The 17107-nt window shown below is 47.0% G+C and overlaps 2 protein-coding genes across 5 annotated transcripts in view; both read right to left on the bottom strand.

Moving 5' to 3' along the window:
- The window catches only part of Atf1 (activating transcription factor 1), a 36896-nt gene extending 34999 nt beyond the window's left edge, over positions 1 to 1897 (bottom strand). Inside the window, exon 1 of one of the 2 annotated variants that reach the window (XM_027396572.2) lies at positions 1644 to 1897. The gene's annotated coding sequence lies outside the window, so the exon portion shown is untranslated. The remainder of the gene's footprint in view (positions 1 to 1643) is intronic. The other variant, XM_035440871.1, reaches the window with a different exon arrangement.
- A 2929-nt stretch (positions 1898 to 4826) lies between these two features.
- Dip2b (disco interacting protein 2 homolog B) overlaps positions 4827 to 17107 on the bottom strand; it is a 190604-nt gene continuing 178323 nt past the window's right edge. For 2 of the 3 annotated variants that reach the window (XM_027396571.2, XM_027396570.2), the window contains 4 exons: positions 16787 to 16861; positions 14729 to 14906; positions 11894 to 12017; positions 9087 to 9339 (listed from right to left, as the gene is read on the bottom strand). In XM_027396571.2, the coding sequence (XP_027252372.1) occupies positions 9087 to 9339; positions 11894 to 12017; positions 14729 to 14906; positions 16787 to 16861 (630 nt within the window). Of the gene's footprint in view, positions 9340 to 11893; positions 12018 to 14728; positions 14907 to 16786; positions 16862 to 17107 lie in introns of all 3 variants that reach the window. The other variant, XM_027396569.2, reaches the window with a different exon arrangement.

The raw sequence follows: 17107 nt of genomic DNA, 5'->3' as shown, positions 1-17107 counted from the left end.
TGAAGACTAGGGTCCGAATGCTTTTCAAGGCAGGACTGCTGGGGGTTCTAGGCCAAACTGAACCACAAAGAATTTAAGACCAGTTGGGAACACAGTATGAGGCCAGACAAGCTAACACTAGGCTGTAGAGATGGCTCAGCGGTTAAGAGCCCTTTCTGCTCTTACACAGGACCAGTTCCCAGCACCCACTGTAGGGAAAAGGGACAGCCAAAGAAACACACTTTGGTCCCTGGAATAAGAGCCAGTGAAAGAAATACACCCTGGACCTAAAATTAGAGCCAAACGACTAAAAAGGACCAGTGAAAGAAACACACTTTGGCCCCGAAACCAGAGACAAATTTGACCCTGAACCTGTGCAGAAAACTAACCAATCCCTGAGCAGGACATCTAGCCAATATGAGCTCAGAGATAGAAATCTGACCAATCCCCATCCTGGAAAAACTTGGGGGGGGGGGCGCTAAAAAGCCTTATATAAACCCTGTGTCTGTTGAGCTTGTGGCTATGGCAGAGGGCAGCCATTCTCCTGGATTCGTCCTTCCTAATAAACCTCTTGAATGAGGGTTGGATGAGACCTTCCTTCCCTGGAATGGAGCAGAAGTTAACAACTTTTTCCTGGAGCAGGGCTGTAAGCTGCTACGCTTACTGTGACCTGTGGTATTCTTTGGCTCCGGATTGCCAGAATATTTTTCCATCCGATCTGAACAGCCACAATGCTTAGAACCACACAACCTCTAATTGCAGTTCAGATCTGACAACCTCTGGTCTCTTCAGTCACTTGCACGCAGGCGGTGAATGTAACCTTACGAAGGTAGCAGAGGGACAAAAGGCGTCTGCAACATACCTCGTAATAAATAGATCTTTTTGTTCGTCGTCCCCATCCCCCGCCTCAGACGGGGTTTTCTCTTTGAGTAGCCTTGGCTGTCGTGGAACTCGTTGTGGCCTCAAATTCAGAGATCCGCCTGCCTCTGCATCCCAAGTCGGGAGGCAGAGGCAGGCGGATCTCTGTGAGTTCGGGGCCAACCTGGTCTATAGAGCGAGTTCCAGGACAAGCTCCAAAGGTACAGAGAAACCCTGTCTCGAAAAAAACAAACACACACAAAAGCTACCATAAAGGCGAATACGTCTAGAAGCCCTGCACCAGTAACTCTACTTAACAAATCCCGCCTCAAAAATAGAAAGAGCAGCTACCGAGACACTGAGTTTTCTACTACAACTTAAGCGGCCAGCTGGGAGACACCCGGAAGAACGGCAAAGCACCGCGTCCCGCCGCAAGGCGGGTGGCCTCGGTTTCCCCGTGGTCGAGGTAGCGGGGGGAGCCTGAGGACCCGGTGCCTGCAGCCTGGTGCGGGCCGCCCCCGGCTCTTCCTCCCGCCTACGCGCCCGGAGACGCGGCGTGGGCCGAGAGAGTCGCGGCCGAGAGCTTGGCGGAACTCGCGGCTCCTGTTTCCCGCGAGCCCAACGCTCGCGCAGCGCTCGGCCGGGAGGCGCGCGGCCGGAAGCGCGCGGCCCGTCCCACCCCCGCGCCCCTCCCCCACCGGCCAGCCGCGCGCGACCCCCGGCCAGCGCGTGGCCGCCACCGCGTCCCTCCCCGCCGTCACCGCGCTCCCGTTCGGGCCGCCCCGCTCCCCGCCGCCCCCACTTACCTGCGGAGCCGCCTGGCCGCTGCCCGGGGCGGGAACTTCCACTCCCCCGTCCCAGGCGGCGCCGACTTCGCTCTTCGCGTCGCAGCCGCAGACGGCGGCGGGCTGGCGCTTCTCCCTGGGGTCGGCGGGGCGGAGAGAAGCGGGGTAACGAGAGCCAACCGTCCCGGGTTACCGTTTCCCGGCCGCGAGGGGCGTCTCTGGCGGCATGATCGGCGGCAGCCAGGGGGCTGGGGAGGGAGGGAGGGGCGGGGCCTGCGTGGGCCGGCGTGCTGCGTCATCGCGTGCTCACGTGGCACGCCGCCATCTTGGCGAGCCTCGGGAGCGAGCGCGCGGGTGGCGTGTGCTCGCTCGGGAAACCGAGCGCTTTCGCTGGTGCTGCTCGCCCGCCCTCCAGCTGGAGCTCAGCTACTTGCTCTAAGCGTTCTGGCGGCGTTGAGGTCCATGACCTTGACCAGCACTGCTCCGTACGCTGCGAGGCTAAGGAACGTTGGGAAGCTTTTATTTGATTTTTTTTTCCAGTCCTCGGGATAGCATCATAGGAGCTGTGGGCGGAGGTGGAGGCAGCAGGATCAAAGGGAACGTGGGGCCTGGGAAGATCAGTAGTAGAGCACTTCGCTAGTATGGATGAGGGCCTGGGCTTGCTTCCCTAGCAAGAAGTTTAAAGTTGTCTTTTTTTTTTTTTTTTTTTTTTTTGGTTTTTCAAGACAGGGTTTCTCTGTGGCTTTGGAGGCTGTCCTGGAACTAGCTCTTGTAGACCAGGTTGGTCTCGAACTCACAGAGATCGGCCTGCCTCTGCCTCCCAAGTGGCGTGCGCCACCAACGCCCGGCTTAAAGTTGTCCTATTAAGAGGCTGTTTTAGGCTGAGCGGTGGTGGCGCACGCCTTTAATCCCAGCACTTGGGAGGCAGAGACAACCTGGACTATAGAGTGAGTTCCAAGACCGCCAAAGCTACACAGAGCAACCCTGTCTAGAAAAACCAAAAACAAGGACAAAAAAGTAGATAAAGTAAAAAACTGTGTGCCATTAAAATGGGACGTGCCGAAGCAGACTTCTCCCAACCATGTGGTTGCTGAGAATTTAACTCAGGACCTCTGGAAGAACAGTCACTGCTCTTAACTGGCATCTCTCCAGCCCTTTCCCAGCGGGGTGCCCAGAGGGCATGTGGGTGCTAGGAATAGTTCTGCAAGGACAAGTTCTCTGAATAGCGGAGCTGTCTCTCCACCTACTCTTGCTTTGTGTTTGTTTTTCTCTGGTAGGTGGCCTTCCCATCCTAAATGCCTGTTTGCCCAACCCCTCATCATTCCTAGTTAGTAATTAAATGGATGTAACACATGTGAGTCTCCTTATTCTTACCCGAGTTGTGCTTGAAAGATGGTTTGGTGGTTTAGAGCATGCACTGCTCTCACAGAGGCTCTCAGTTCAGTTCCCAGCACCCACCTAAGGTGCCTTACAACCCCCTTAATTCCAGCTCCAGAGGAGTCACACACACACACACACACATATATAATTATATATATATAATTTAAAGGTTCACATATCCACATCATAGCAATTCTAATGACTCAGTTCCCAAAATATACAGCATGTTGAGACAGGGTCTCACATAACGCAGCAGGCTAGATTGAACTGGGTATGTAGCTGAGGACAAACTTGAACTCCTGATCCTACTGCTTCTGCTTCCCTGGTGCTAGGATCTAAGCGTGCATCACCATGCCCACTTGTCAGGTCAGACATGGTAAGGTAACTTTCACCTCTAATCCCAGAACTTCAGAGGCTGAGGCAGTAGGATCATGATGTGTTTTGAGGCCAGCCTGGGCTATATGAAAAAAAAAAAAATAGATCTAACCTAAGTTCAGATGATGTCCTCCAGCTGGTCCTTCCTGTCTCTGCATCTCCCTGAAGGCACAGACTTCATAACTCTTAGGACAATGTCTGTGCTTGGTGGGCAGCACTTGATAACTGTTAAACTGGGGAGAAGGCTCAATGCCAAAATAGCTTGGTCCATACTGCAAAGAAGAGCTTCAATGTCTGTGAACAATTTGAATGGCTCCCTTCAGGTTTCTTGAGACCAGGAAATGCTAGAACAAATGAATCTTCACATCCAGGAAGGCTGGAACTCACAACTCAAAGCAGAAGACACTGCCTGCAACCTAGGTCTTAAAACCACACATACCATAGGCTCAGAGGGAAGAAACTGGACATTTTATTCTGAGAAATCCTGACAACTGGGCCAAGTGGGTAGAGTTGCTTGCAGCCAAGTCTGAGGACCTGTGTTGGATTCCTAGGGCCCCATGGCACAAAGAGAACTAACTCCTGCAAGTTGTCCATGACATCTCCACAGGTACCATAGCAAGTTCCCCTCAATGTCCAACAAAATAATACAAATGTAACATTGAGAAAAAAAAAAAAAAAAAAAAGCAAGGGGCTGGAGACAGACAGCTTGTCAGTAAGAACACTTGCTCTTGCAGAGGACTCAGGCTTGGTTCCCAGTGCCCACAAACATCTGTAACTCCAGTTCCATGGGATTCAGTGCCGTTTGGCATCCTCAGGCATGCATTCAGTATACATACTTACATACATCAAGCAAAACAAATACACAAAGAACTAGTAAAAGATATTAAGAAAAAAAAAAAAAAACCAAGCTAGGTGGTGGTGGTGGTGCACACCTTTAATCCCAGCACTCAGGAGGCAGAGGCAGGTGATTCTGTGAGTTCAAGGCCAGCCTGTTCTAAAAAGTGAGTTTCAGGACAGCCAGGCTACACAGAGAAACCCTGTCTTGAAAGAGAGAGAGGGAGAGAGAGACCCAATTATTTTTCAAAAGCAATGAAATTTGGAAAAAGATTCCCAAGGTTAAATAAGAAAATTTCTGACAAGTGCTTTCTTGGTTTGCAAAGTGACACTGCTGTTCCTTGACCCCGCCTCCTTCAACTGCACAGCTCTGGAGTTCACTCTCTCCTTGAACCAAGCTGTGACCTTCCCATCTTATGGTCTGAAGCCATGTTCTGAAGGTCCCAGAAAGAGGGGGTGTGGCTGAGTGCTAGAGTGAATGCTGAGTCTCCAGGAGACCTGGGGTTCCATCCCAACAACAACAACAACAACAACAACAACAACGCGCGCGCACGCACACACACACATGCACGCACGCACACACGCCCCACCCAGTGCATGAAGAATTAAACACAATCAAGCATCAATATTTATTAACACAAGACAAAGGAAACACATTCAATGAGTTAATAGAACACTGTCCAGCCAGATGTTAAATTTAAAAATGTATATCTAATCTATTTCAAATAAATAAAAAACCTTTATACATAATTACACAGTACTATAGTTTGAATTTGACAGGGGTAAATATCCTCTCGACAGAAAGTAAACAAAACAGCATTTAGGACTAAAAAACTTCACATGTCTTTGCAGTCTCTTCCTCAGGACAAATCTCATGGCCCATCTACACCAGCCTAAGTCAGGACTATTGAGTGAAGGCAAAGGCTACTGTGCATATGGAGAACTGCAGCCTCTGGCTCCAGATGCTCTGGGTTTTACATCAAAGACGACAACACAGGGGAACACTAAGGCAGTTACATTGGAGTTCCAGGGTAAGGTGGTAAGTCCCCATTGCTTTAATTTAAAATTCCTGGATATTCAAGGAAAGTAACTTATTTGGCTACGATATTGAGCACCATGCCTGGGGCAGAGACCTTAACAGGAGCCTAAGGCCTCAGGCCCTTGGGATTCCAGGAGAACATTAAGCAAGCACTGCCCAGGAACTAAAGTGAGGAGGAGACAGGTTATAGTCCTCTGCAGCTAAGCCAACACAACCACACACTGGAAGGACTTGGTACTGGGGAGAATGGGCCTCTGTGTGCATGGTGGGCATTCTGAGGGCTCAGGTGCATGGGATGGTATGTGTGCAGCTGGAAGAACTCCCCAATCTATCTCAGTCATTCTCCTGAGGGCCAAAGGTTCACAGATATCTCTTGCCAGGTGTGGCTGGTTGCACAAGCCTGTAATTTCAGCACTGGAAGGTTGAGGCAAGAGCATCAAGTTTGAGGCCAGCCCGGGCTATACAGTAAAACCCTATTACACATGCACAAACACACAAAATAAAAAATAAGGAAGGAACAAAAAGTTTTCTTTTGTGTAACTAAGACAGGGGTTTAATCTCAGCCTAGCCTCCCATATTCAGTGGTCAGGAAGGGCTGCAGGCCGTTTTTGATTTGTAAATGATGGACTTGAAGGGCTGCTTTCATGGTCAATTCAACCATGAAGTTTCCATTAAATGTGGAAAGAGCCAGAAACATGATGCCATCAGAGAAACTCCTCTTAAAGAACACAACAAAGCCAAGTCTGAGATTAAGGTCTGTTTCAGGGGTCTATCACAAACCCCATCAAGGAGGGAGGTGGACTGATGAGGCTCCCCCCAGAGACCACTCTCAGCTTTAGTTCTGCCACTAGTATGGTCTGGCTTTAGGGGATGGGCCCAGAGCAAGGGTGGGGTAGTCATTATCATAAAGGGTGAAAAAAAAAACTAGAGGCCTGAGGCAAGGCATGGAGGTGTCTGCTGCAGTCTCAACACTCAGAACACACAGGACAGAAGACCAGAGGTTCCGGGCCATCCTGGGCTATGTGGGATGAGCTTAGTGGTAGAGCGTTTGCTTACCATAGGTCCTGTGTTCCACACCAGCATTGTTTTAGAAAAGATGACCCGGAGATGACAACTCCTTAATAACCCCAAGCGCTGGGAGCTGGCCACAGTGAAATGAACTGGCTAGAGTTGTGTGCTTGAAGGAGTGAGGACAGGGCTGCACGCTCCAATATGATGGTCACTAGCCACATTTGGCCAGAGACCTGAAGTGGCTAGTCTGAACTAAAATGTATTTAATACACATAGGATTTCTAAAATTTAAAAAATTCAATAATTTCATATCAAAGTAATAGTACTTTTGGTAAATGTATTAAAATCAATACCATATGCTTTAAAAAATGTTTAAAAGATGTGTTCAGATGGGATAGTGGCACACACATTTAATCCCAGCACTGAGGAGGCAGAAGCAGGAAGTTCTCTGTGAGTATGTCACCAGCCCGGTCTATGTAAGGAGTAAGCAGTTAGGGTCACACACTGAAACCTCTTTTAAAAAGTAGTTATTAGCCAGGCGTTGGTGGCACATGCCTTTAATCCCAGCACTAGGGAGGCAGAGGCAGGTGGATTACTGTGAGTTTGAGGCCAGCCTGGTCTCCAGAGCAAGTGCCAGGATAGGCTCCAAAGCCACACAGAGAAACCCTGTCTTGAAAAACCAAAAAAAAAAAAAAAAAAAAAGTTATTAGAAAAGTTTAAATTACAGATGTGGCTCACATCACATTTATTGCAGACAATGTGTCCCTAGCTGGTGACACCAAGTTAATAATTTCCATTTGTAAGAGTTACCATTCAAGATAGATTGGTCTGCAGTTTTTTTGTTTTTTGTTTTTTTGTTTTTTTCCTTAGAACTTGCATATTGTTGACATAGAATGCTTATTACCCAGGCCCCTGCTTTTCTTAGGGAAGCATCACCTACTGTTTAAGAGTTTACCTATGTCTGTAATCCCAGCATGGGAGTGGGGGGGGTGGGGGGGCGGTGAGGGGTTGGGGAGTGGAATTCAAGGCCAGCCTGGGCTAAGTGGAAAAACCCTGTCTCAAAAAAGGATCACGGCAAAACCATTTTAAGACTTCCAAAATAAGTAGGCTGTTTTCCTTTGCAGAAGAAGTGCCCCCTGAATTGGATGTTACTCTGCCCAGGAGGTGGCACCCCTTTCCTGTATACCCCAACACCTCCCTCATCAAATACAAACCAATCCTATCCCAAAATGCAAAGGCTCTGAAGTGGAATTCTGCTTGGAGGGCTTCCTTCTGTGGAGCAAGAGGGTAAGTAGAAAGGACCATAGTGGCTGAGTCATGAGACTGAAGGCAGCCCAGGAGTGCTGCCCTGATGAAGAGTCTGGTCTTTGCTTAATAAACCATATTTTTAGGGTAATTACAAGTCTTACAAATTGCTTAAAAACACATTTAGTTTACAGGATGTTACAGTGGGGTAAATAATATGTATTATCAAAATAGTCTAAATAAATATTTACACAGTAGACCAGAACGGGTCAAAGAGAACCATTCTGATTTAACAGGTTCATTCTTTTTCACTTGAAGTTTTCTTTAATTTTTAAAAATATTTCTGTAAGAAAAAAATAATAAAATTTAACTATATTCAAATACATGAAGCTTCAGACCAAAGGAAGGAAACTGAGCCAGAGGCCAAACTCAGTCCCACACTGAGTGTGGCCAGGCACCAGTTATTTCAAAAGAGTTTCTTGCATACATCAGACTTCCCTGTTTCCAAGGAGCCTGGCTATTCTGGCAGCCCAGACTGGTAAGTGTTAGGATGTGCACATGTGGCCCACAGATACTCCCAGCCTAGCGTTCGCCCCCGAGGCATGAGAGGACAGAGCTCACTCCTCAGTTTTCAGGGGTGGGGGGAGCTCTATATGTAACCTGCAGACACAGAGCATGGAAAAAGCAGAACTTCACAATTCTCAGTAGTCACTCTAAATGCAAAAAAGTTTCAACACTGGCCTGAGTGAACTACCACAGTTCCGTACAGTAGGTTCGGAACTGATGACTCTTAGCTACCTCTAAAATTCTGACACAAGATTTTTTTTTTTTCAGCTCAGAGGAATAGGTTGAAGAATCCTTAGAAGCTCAAGCTAATTCTAGGAATATAAGCTTTAAAAGCACAGGCAGCTTTAGTGCAGAACACCCCCACAGACAGGAGGCGCTGCACTGCTGGGCCAGCTGGTTCCAACACACAACCCCAGCAGAAGCTCAGCTACTCGGGCTGCAGTTAGGCAAGCTGATTGCTTGGTTCCTTAGTTGAGTTATGCGCACTCTTATTTACACGCTGAAGCACTGGTCAGATGTTTATAACTGAGAATTAGACACATACAGCAGCTCTCACGTGGGTTATCTGATTTGACTATGGGCTGACTCAAGCTTGGTAGTTTCATGTTAAGAAACCCTGCAGAATACCTGCCTACAGTTAAATGGCAAAATACAGTACAGAGTGGGGCACTGTGGGACTCAGATTACCCCTCATGTGAATTCATTAAACTCCCTTACAAAAGTTTAAAACATCAGGTAAAAATACAGTTATTTATACCAGATGAGGAAAATGCAACATGCATGTAACTGCTTTAGTAACCTGCTGTCGCAGACGCCAGAGCTCAGGTCTGACATACTGTTAACATGTTTTCGTTGCACCCACAAAATTCCCTTTCCTGGGTGTTCTGTGACTGCAGAATCCCACAGGATGAGATGAAGGCTACACGGGAGCCATCTTCACGTCAGCTGCAAGCCTGCTCTTAGCCATGGGGCTTCGGTCTCTCTGATCCTTAGGATGGTCCCCACAGGGCTGGCTACATGTTATAAGCCACATAGATAGGGTCTAACTGGTCGGCCAGGAAGCTGTCTCGGAGGTGCATCCTCTGCTTCTCTCCTCTGGAGTTGATGGGGATCACCCCTGGGTCCACCACAACCACAACGCCAACGATGAGGTAATGCTCTTCTAGGACCACATTGGTCACGAGAGGAACCAGGTCCAGGGCTTCCTGCTCAGAGCCACACAGCTCCACAACCACCACGAGCAAGTTGGTCCATGTGAACACGGCACTGAAATCCAATGACATTCGGTTAACATTCATCCGTTAAAAATACTATTTTGATTTGACGAGTATGTGTTCCCCTGAACGTACATAAGTGCTCCATGTACATGCAGGGCCCGAGGAGGTCAGAAGACAATGTTGGGTCCCCGGGAACTAGAGTTCCAGATGGTTGTAAGCTACTATGTGGGTGTTGAGAACAGAACCTATGTCCTCTGCAAAAGCAGCAATTGCTCCTGACTGGTAAGCTATCTCTCCAGCTTCCTCATCTTTAAAATATTTCTTTTGTATTCATTGTGGAGAGGATACATGCACATGGGGTGTGCAGAGGTCAGAGAATAACTCGGGAGTCAGTTCTCTCCTTCCACATTTGGGTTCTCGGGATTCCATTCAGGTCATCAGGCTTGGCAGCAAGTGCCTTTACCTTTCAGCAACTCGCTGGCTCTGGTCTTTTGTGCTATCTTCTGAGACTTACACCCATTCCCTATGAACTCTCTTTACTCCTGGATGTCAGTCAGAGGCAGCAACCATGTATATCAACAGCTGACTAGCTGAGCCTTCCAGCATTTTCTCAGAGTCTCAGAGTGGGACTGCCTGGAATGAGGACACACATACCTAATAGTTTGGGACTGGGTGGAAGAGCAAAGCAGCTGTCCAGGAAAGAGAGAATCAACACAGGTGATCACAGCTTCAGAGGTGGGAGAGGCAGTGACTCCTAATTGTGCACCTGTCCCTTGTTCTGAGACTCAGTCTTTACAGAAGGTAAAGATAGCCAGGTGTCCTTTCCATTTACTCTTCAACGTCAGTGTCTTTTGTCTTACATAGGGTCTCTTAAACTTTCTTGAACACAATGTCTGTTGCTTGCAGTGTTAAATGTTATCCATTGTGTAAAAGTACTGTGAGGTAGACATACTTTTCACTGAGCATATTTCTACATCAGAAAGTATAAGCTGGCTTTGGATACACAATGCTAAACAATTTTTAAAAGTATCCAAACATTAAAGATAGCTGTAAGTAATATATGGTTGTAATAAAGTCGAATATCTAAAATCAGTTATAGCACCAATGTCCCTACATGTTTTAGCAAAGTTTCCTCATGTAAAGCTGTTCTTGCTTTGATCAACCATGTTTAGGTCTGAAGAGAGGATCTGACCCAGGCAACCCAGAAGAGCCTTTTCTGTGTGGTCATCTGAGGCAGGACCCTTCCTTGGGTAGCCCAGGCTGGTCTACAACTGTAGATGTGCCTGTGTCAGCCTCCTCAGTGCTGCCATGCCCAGCAAAAACATTTTTAGACGAAGCAGTATTTGGAAAGCATGAGCACCTATCATAGAAACCTGGCTATGCAACAGGGGGTATGCTGGAGAAGGACACAGGAGTTAAACAGAGAAGAAACAGTAGGCATTCTCTATCATTAAGAACCCAGAAAAACACTTGTGAGGCAAAGGCAGGTGGATTGCTGTGATTTTAAGGCTAGCCTGGTCTACAAAGGGAGTTCCAGGACCGCTAGTGCTACAGAGACAGACCCTGTCTCAAAACAAACAAAGCCAAGAATGAGGTGCTCAGGAGATGGCCCAGTGGTTAGAGCACTAGCTGCTCTTGTATAAGATGGGAGCTCTGATTCCAGTACTATGTTTGGTGGCACATAACCGCATGCAAGTCCAGCTGCACGTGATCCTACATCCTCTTCTGGACTCCATGGGTACTTTTGTACATGTGGCATACACACACACACACACACACACACACACACACACACACACACACACGTTAAAAACAAAAAACCCGGAATGAAAACTAGTAGGTGAAACCCATTTTTAATTTTAATGAAATTTCTATCAGTATGAGGTTGGCTAATCCCTGGATATCCCTGTGATGAGAGAATCAGCTGAGATGGTAACCCCATCCTTTTCACCTGCTTCCTGCTGACCGTGTAAAACACACATGCTGATTTATCTTGTGGTGATCAGGAGGCACAAGGATGTTTGGAGAGGTGAGCCTTTATCATTAGTCATTTTTTAATCATTTATTTATTATACATGCGAGAGAAATCATGTGTGTATACTACAGCCCACATGTGTGGTCAGAGGACAACTTGTTGGAGTTGGTTCTTTCCTTCTACATATGAGTTCTGGAAACTGTACTCAAGTTACCAGGCTGGATGGTAAACACCTTACTTACTGGGCCACCAAACAGGCCCAGGGTGAGCCTCTAAACTGGGTCTTTTGAGCGTAAAGTCAGAGTTATTTCTACTACATTATACTGACTTCCTAGAGGCAAGTGATCTGCTAATTCTTCTACTTATGAAAGTCTGCCCTTATAAACTGACTCACTCCCACAGCGTCCCACCATATTCCCTAGTGGCTACAAAGCCTTTTTGGTTCTGGTGAACAGGCTTTAATGATCATAGTGGACCATGCAACCAAGATGGAAGGTGATTTACATATTTCCTTACTCTTGAAGGTGTTCCACAAGGGTAGGTGGGATTGAAACAAATGGGTCATTAACCAGATCAATTTTCATCATCACTAAAGCTAACGTGGGAGTAAGTGGTATGGGGAAATTACCATTCAGCAATGCTCCTGTGGACTCGGGACACGGAGGTCTCTATATCAATCGGATGGTATCGTAATCCTCGAAGCTCCAGTGTCTCATCCAGTGCTCCCACCACATATAAGGCGTCATGACGTTCTGAAAGAAGGAACAGAAACAGGATTCATACACCTGCTAAACATCATAAAGTGTTGGCATTAAGAGTACAGGATTGATGTCTCCAGTCAGCTGTCTATGTCTCTGGACAAATTCCATAAGGTCGGGCCACACCTTTAATCCCAGCACTCGGGAGGCAGAGGCAGGCGGATCTCTGTGAGTTCAAGACCAGCCTGGTCTACAAGAGCTAGTTCCAGGACAGCCTCCAAAGCCACAGAGAAACCTGTCTCGAAAAACCAAAAACCAAAAAAAAAAAAAAAATTCCATAAGGTCCTGAGCTCGGTTGTTTGCTCTATGAGACAGAAGTAAGGCTAAGTTGCTGCTGTAAGGAGTATGTTGTTTAGTTTGGATTGGAGAAGTCACTTGGTAGATAAGTTCCACATAAAGACTCTATATAAAGGTGGAAGGAAAGAACTGACTAAACAGAGTTGTCCTTTGACCTCCACATCTGTGTGGTAGTATGTATAAACACACACAATTATTATTATTATTATTATTATTATTATTATTATTATTATTATTATTATTATTATTTGGTTTTTCGAGACAGGGTTTCTCTGTGTAGCTTTGGAGCCTATCCTGGCATTCGCTCTGGAGACTAGGCTAGCCTCGAACTCACAGCAATCCGCCTGCCTCTGCCTCTCAGTGCTGGGATTAAAGGTGTGTGCCACCAACACCCGGCAATACAAACAAGTTTTAAGATCTTTTGTTTTTTTGGAGACAGGGTTTCTCTGTGTAACAGCCCTAGCTGTCCTGGAACTAACGCTGTAGACTAGGATGGCCTGGAGCTGACAGAAATCTACCTGCCTCTACCTCCCCTGGGATTAAAGTCATGAGCCACCACCACTCAGTAAGATTTTACTTTTTAATTGTGTGTACACATGTATCTGTATGTTTGTACGTGCCCTAAGAGTCCAGAAGAAGTAGTTGTAAACCCCTTGATGTGAGTGCTGGGAATTGAACCTGGGTACTCGGGAAAATCTGCAAATCCTCTAACAGCTGAGCCATTTCACCAGTCCCAAATTAAAACAAACACAGTTGACATGGCAAGTGGCATATTATTAGATGCTAAGAAGTAGCCACTATTATTACTATTACATGACAGGAATTGTGCTAAGTGCTAGTGAGACACAAGTGATAAAACACAGGTCTTGCTCTGAACACCTAAATGGGGGCTGGTAAGATGGCTCAGCAGATGAAGGAACTTGTCAACAAGACATATGCAGTGGAAGGAATGCCCAGCCCTGCAAAGTGTCCTCTGTCCTCTAATACACACCTGCACTCGCGTGCGCGCTCTCTCTCTCTCTCTCTGGCCCCTCCCCCATCTTATGCTTGAGCATATACACATATAATAATTAGGTCAATAACTAAAAGTATTTTTTTAAAGACCTATCTGGGGAAGATACAAACAGGAATTCTTCTGTAGCAAGTTAAGTGAAAGACAGGCATGGGTAGACCTGAACTCTGAGGAGTTGGGGACACTCATTAGCCCCAAGCAAGCATTTGAAGAGAGCTTAGCCATGGCTGAGCTTTGACAAATGAACAAGAATTAGCTGGGGGAGGGGAAGCGGGGAGGACCTGAGTCAGAGGGGCAGCAGCCATGCACCACAGTTTCCATACTGCAGAGCACCGAGAGCATTCCGACCAGATTCAACCCAGCAAGTACATAGAAGGCTTTTGCAATATTTTCTAGTAAGAGTAGATCTCTGATGATGAAATAACAGCAGAAACACAGCAGCAGTCGAGTAATGATGTTTTTCTACGGGCCAGCATTGAGTGCACATCACTCAAGCGCACATTTCCATGGCAGAGGACACCATGCTCTGACTCTTCAGAACAGGCGGAGTGACTGCTCACAGTCACCTGGCTAGGGACCACAGCTCTCATTGCCCTGGTGACAGAGGCTTCCCCATGAAACATGGAGAAATGATACACACTGCTCAGCTAAGGAGAAATGGTCTAGCTGAGGCCTTTACAGCCCATGGTGTTTTCAGGATCAATTCTTCAGTGTGCAAATATAGCTGGAGTTGAGAATTCTGCAGTGGCTACCAATACCAGTGAGAAAGAATGTGTGACGGAGGACAACAGAGGAGCTGTGATGGTCAGCAGGGCAGAAGATGACATAAGGGAATCCTCTGCGAGAGTGCTGCCAACAAAGCAGGCTTGGATCCACTTGAGAAACAACTCCCAGGCCAAGCATGGTAGCACACACCTCTAATCCCAGCACTCCAAAGGCAGAGATGGATGGATCTCTGTGAGTTTGAGCCCAGCCAGGGATATGTAGTAAGACTATTAAAATAAAATAAAAAAAGAACCAACTCCCCTTTAGTGAGAGAAGAGGTTTCTATGTTTCCGTTTCTCCTGAACTCAAAATGGTATGCCAGGGTAGAAGAGCAGAAGGAAGAAAAAGCTGTCTCATGCTTGTTCAGGTCAGTGTCAGCCCTAAGGGAGCTCTGCTCTGCCTGGGGTAGTCCCAGGAACATCACTAGGGTCACAAGCTGCTCTAGCACCCTGTTCTATGATGATCCTGTGGCAGTCTTAAGGGCTTCTCTTCCAGACACTTGAAGTAACCTTTACCTCAGAGGGTAAAGTGAATGTGACTCTATTATGTGCTCAAGGGATGCGGAGGGAACTCTACATTTCACAGCAGGGTGGAAAAGGCTAGCTGGGAAGAGAACAGGGGTGGAAGTTACCTCCAGTGGCTGCTGTGAGCTCAGTTCTGCGGACAAAACCAAGGTATCCTGTCCGTGCCCAGAGAGTCTGTGCAGCATCTCCGAAGCTCAGGCGGGTATTGAAATGATCAGCTTGAAGAGTCTCACTATCATAGATGGTATAGTAGCCACTGGCTGTATGGGGGCTATTCACCCAGATCTACAAAAAAAGGAAACATGATGACATCAGTTCAATTCTTCTGGGACAGACTATTTTTTTTAAATCTCATTTTCATATTAACAACACAATCACAACACTGTGTAGATGACATCTGCCAGCATTTACTCTCTGCCAGACTTCAGTGGCCTGATCTTCATCAGCTGTGACACACAGAGCAGGCTCATAGCCACACCACTTTATTCTCACTATACAGGTAGAAAGAAAAGTCTACAAGTTCCTCTAAGATGCAGGACTAGAAAGGAGCTCCTACCCCGGTGGTTAGCACCAGAAGCCGTGCTCCTGACCACTAGGCTGCACTGCCTTGCCGGGTTCATTTCTGACTGGCTTCCAGAGTCCCACAAAAGCACTAAGGCACGGTTACTACACTGCTGGTGTAACCATGGCACAAGGCTCTTGGGGATAACACCACAGGACACTTGAGTTCACAATACAGACAGGCCAAGAGCTGACAACTATGATAGTAGCAGCCACCACTGGATCTGTTGGAAACTTGAGAGACAGCCTGCTTTGGTGCATTGTAAGTCTAGGTGTAATTCATGTAACTATCAAAATTTCTACCTCTTATGTGTGGTGCATGTTGTCATTATTAAAGGTGAAGAAACAGGTCTGGGGAAGAAAGCAAGCAGCCTGCCCTCCCTTGATAGCTGGTAACTTGCTGTGGTGATATCAATGAGAATGGCACCCATAGGCTCTTACATCTGACTGCTTCATCACCAGGGAGTGGCTCTATTTAAAGGATTAGAAGGATCAGGAGATATGGCTTTGTTGGAGGAAGTGTGTCACTGGGGGTGGACTCTGAGGTTTCAAAAGCCCACATCAAGCTTAGAGTCAGTCTTTCTCTCTCTTTCTCTCCCCCTCTCTGCCTACAGATCAGGTTGTAGCTTTCAGCTACTATTCTAGTGCCTGCCTGTATGCACCCATGCTCCCTGCCATGATGATAATGAACTTTTTGTTGTTGTTGTTGTTTGAGACAGGGTTTCTCTGTAGCTTTGGAGCTTGTCCGGGAACTCACTCTGTAGACCAGGGTGGCCTCGAACTCACAGAGATCCCCCTGTCTCTGCCTCCTGAGTTCTGGGATTAAAGGTGTGTGCCATCACCACCCGGCTGGACTAAACTTCTAAAACTGTAAGCAAGCCCCCAGTTCAATGTATTTTCTTATAATAGTTGCCACAGTCCCAGTGTCTCTGCCCAGGAACAGAACAGTGACTAATATGGTGGTAGAAGCGGCTCTCTGGCATCTACGCTTCCAAGACTGCCTCTGCCTCCTGAGTGCTGGGATTAAAGGCGTGCGTCACCAACACCCGGCAAGAGGATTTTCTTATTGATTGATTGATTGATTGATTGATTATGTACACAAGTGCTCTGCCTGCATGAATGCCTGCTGGCCAGAAGAGGGCACCAGTTCTCATTACAGATGGTTGTAAACCACCACGTGGATGCTGGGAATTGAACTCAGGACCTCTGGAAGAGCAGTCAGCTCTTAACCTCTGAGCCATCTCTCCAGCCCTGAGGATTGTCATATTAAAATCATAAATTTTGGACTATAACATTTATGTGAATTTAAAAATGTATACATGTGGCTCCTCTTGGTTCCAGCCCTTCCTAGATGGGAAGAGGTAGCATTTAGCTGGTTTGCTTTCAGCTAAGGGAATGGCAGTGAACAAATCTGAGACTATTTCTACCCAATCTTGGTTTCATTCTCAGCCTCCTCCTTTTGTACCTTTCCATCACAGCTTTCCAGGAAAAATAGCTATTCCCAGCAGATGGAATGGAGGTCAGTCTAGTTCTGTTGGCTTCTAGTGTGTGGTCCTTAAAATTTTGGCCACCAATTTCAGAGTGAACATGAGATTCACACCTACCTCACCCAGGTGAGAGTCTCCCACAGGTCCTTTGGTCTCCGGATTAACAATAACTACTTTTACTCCAGGTAAGATCTAAGAATCAAAAGGGGAACACAAATGCTCAGTCAGTCAAAGCTCCTAGCTCTGGCTGTGGCTTCACCTATTGGCAGAGGCCTATCTAGCATGCCTGAGGTCTGGCTTCAACCCCCAACCCTGCAAAACAACCAATGACCTCTAGACCTAGACCTTTATCTCTAGGAACTAGAAATGGTAGGAGCTGCCATCACTCAAGAGGCCCTGATGCACTTTTCTGTTTGTTTTCTGTTTTTTGTTTTTGTT

The sequence above is a fragment of the Cricetulus griseus genome, chromosome 2, assembly GCF_003668045.3.
Source record: "Cricetulus griseus strain 17A/GY chromosome 2, alternate assembly CriGri-PICRH-1.0, whole genome shotgun sequence".
Classification (NCBI taxonomy): Eukaryota; Metazoa; Chordata; class Mammalia; order Rodentia; family Cricetidae; genus Cricetulus; species Cricetulus griseus.
Note: the sequence above shows the minus strand (reverse complement) of the source record. Positions and strands in the feature narration are given on the sequence as shown.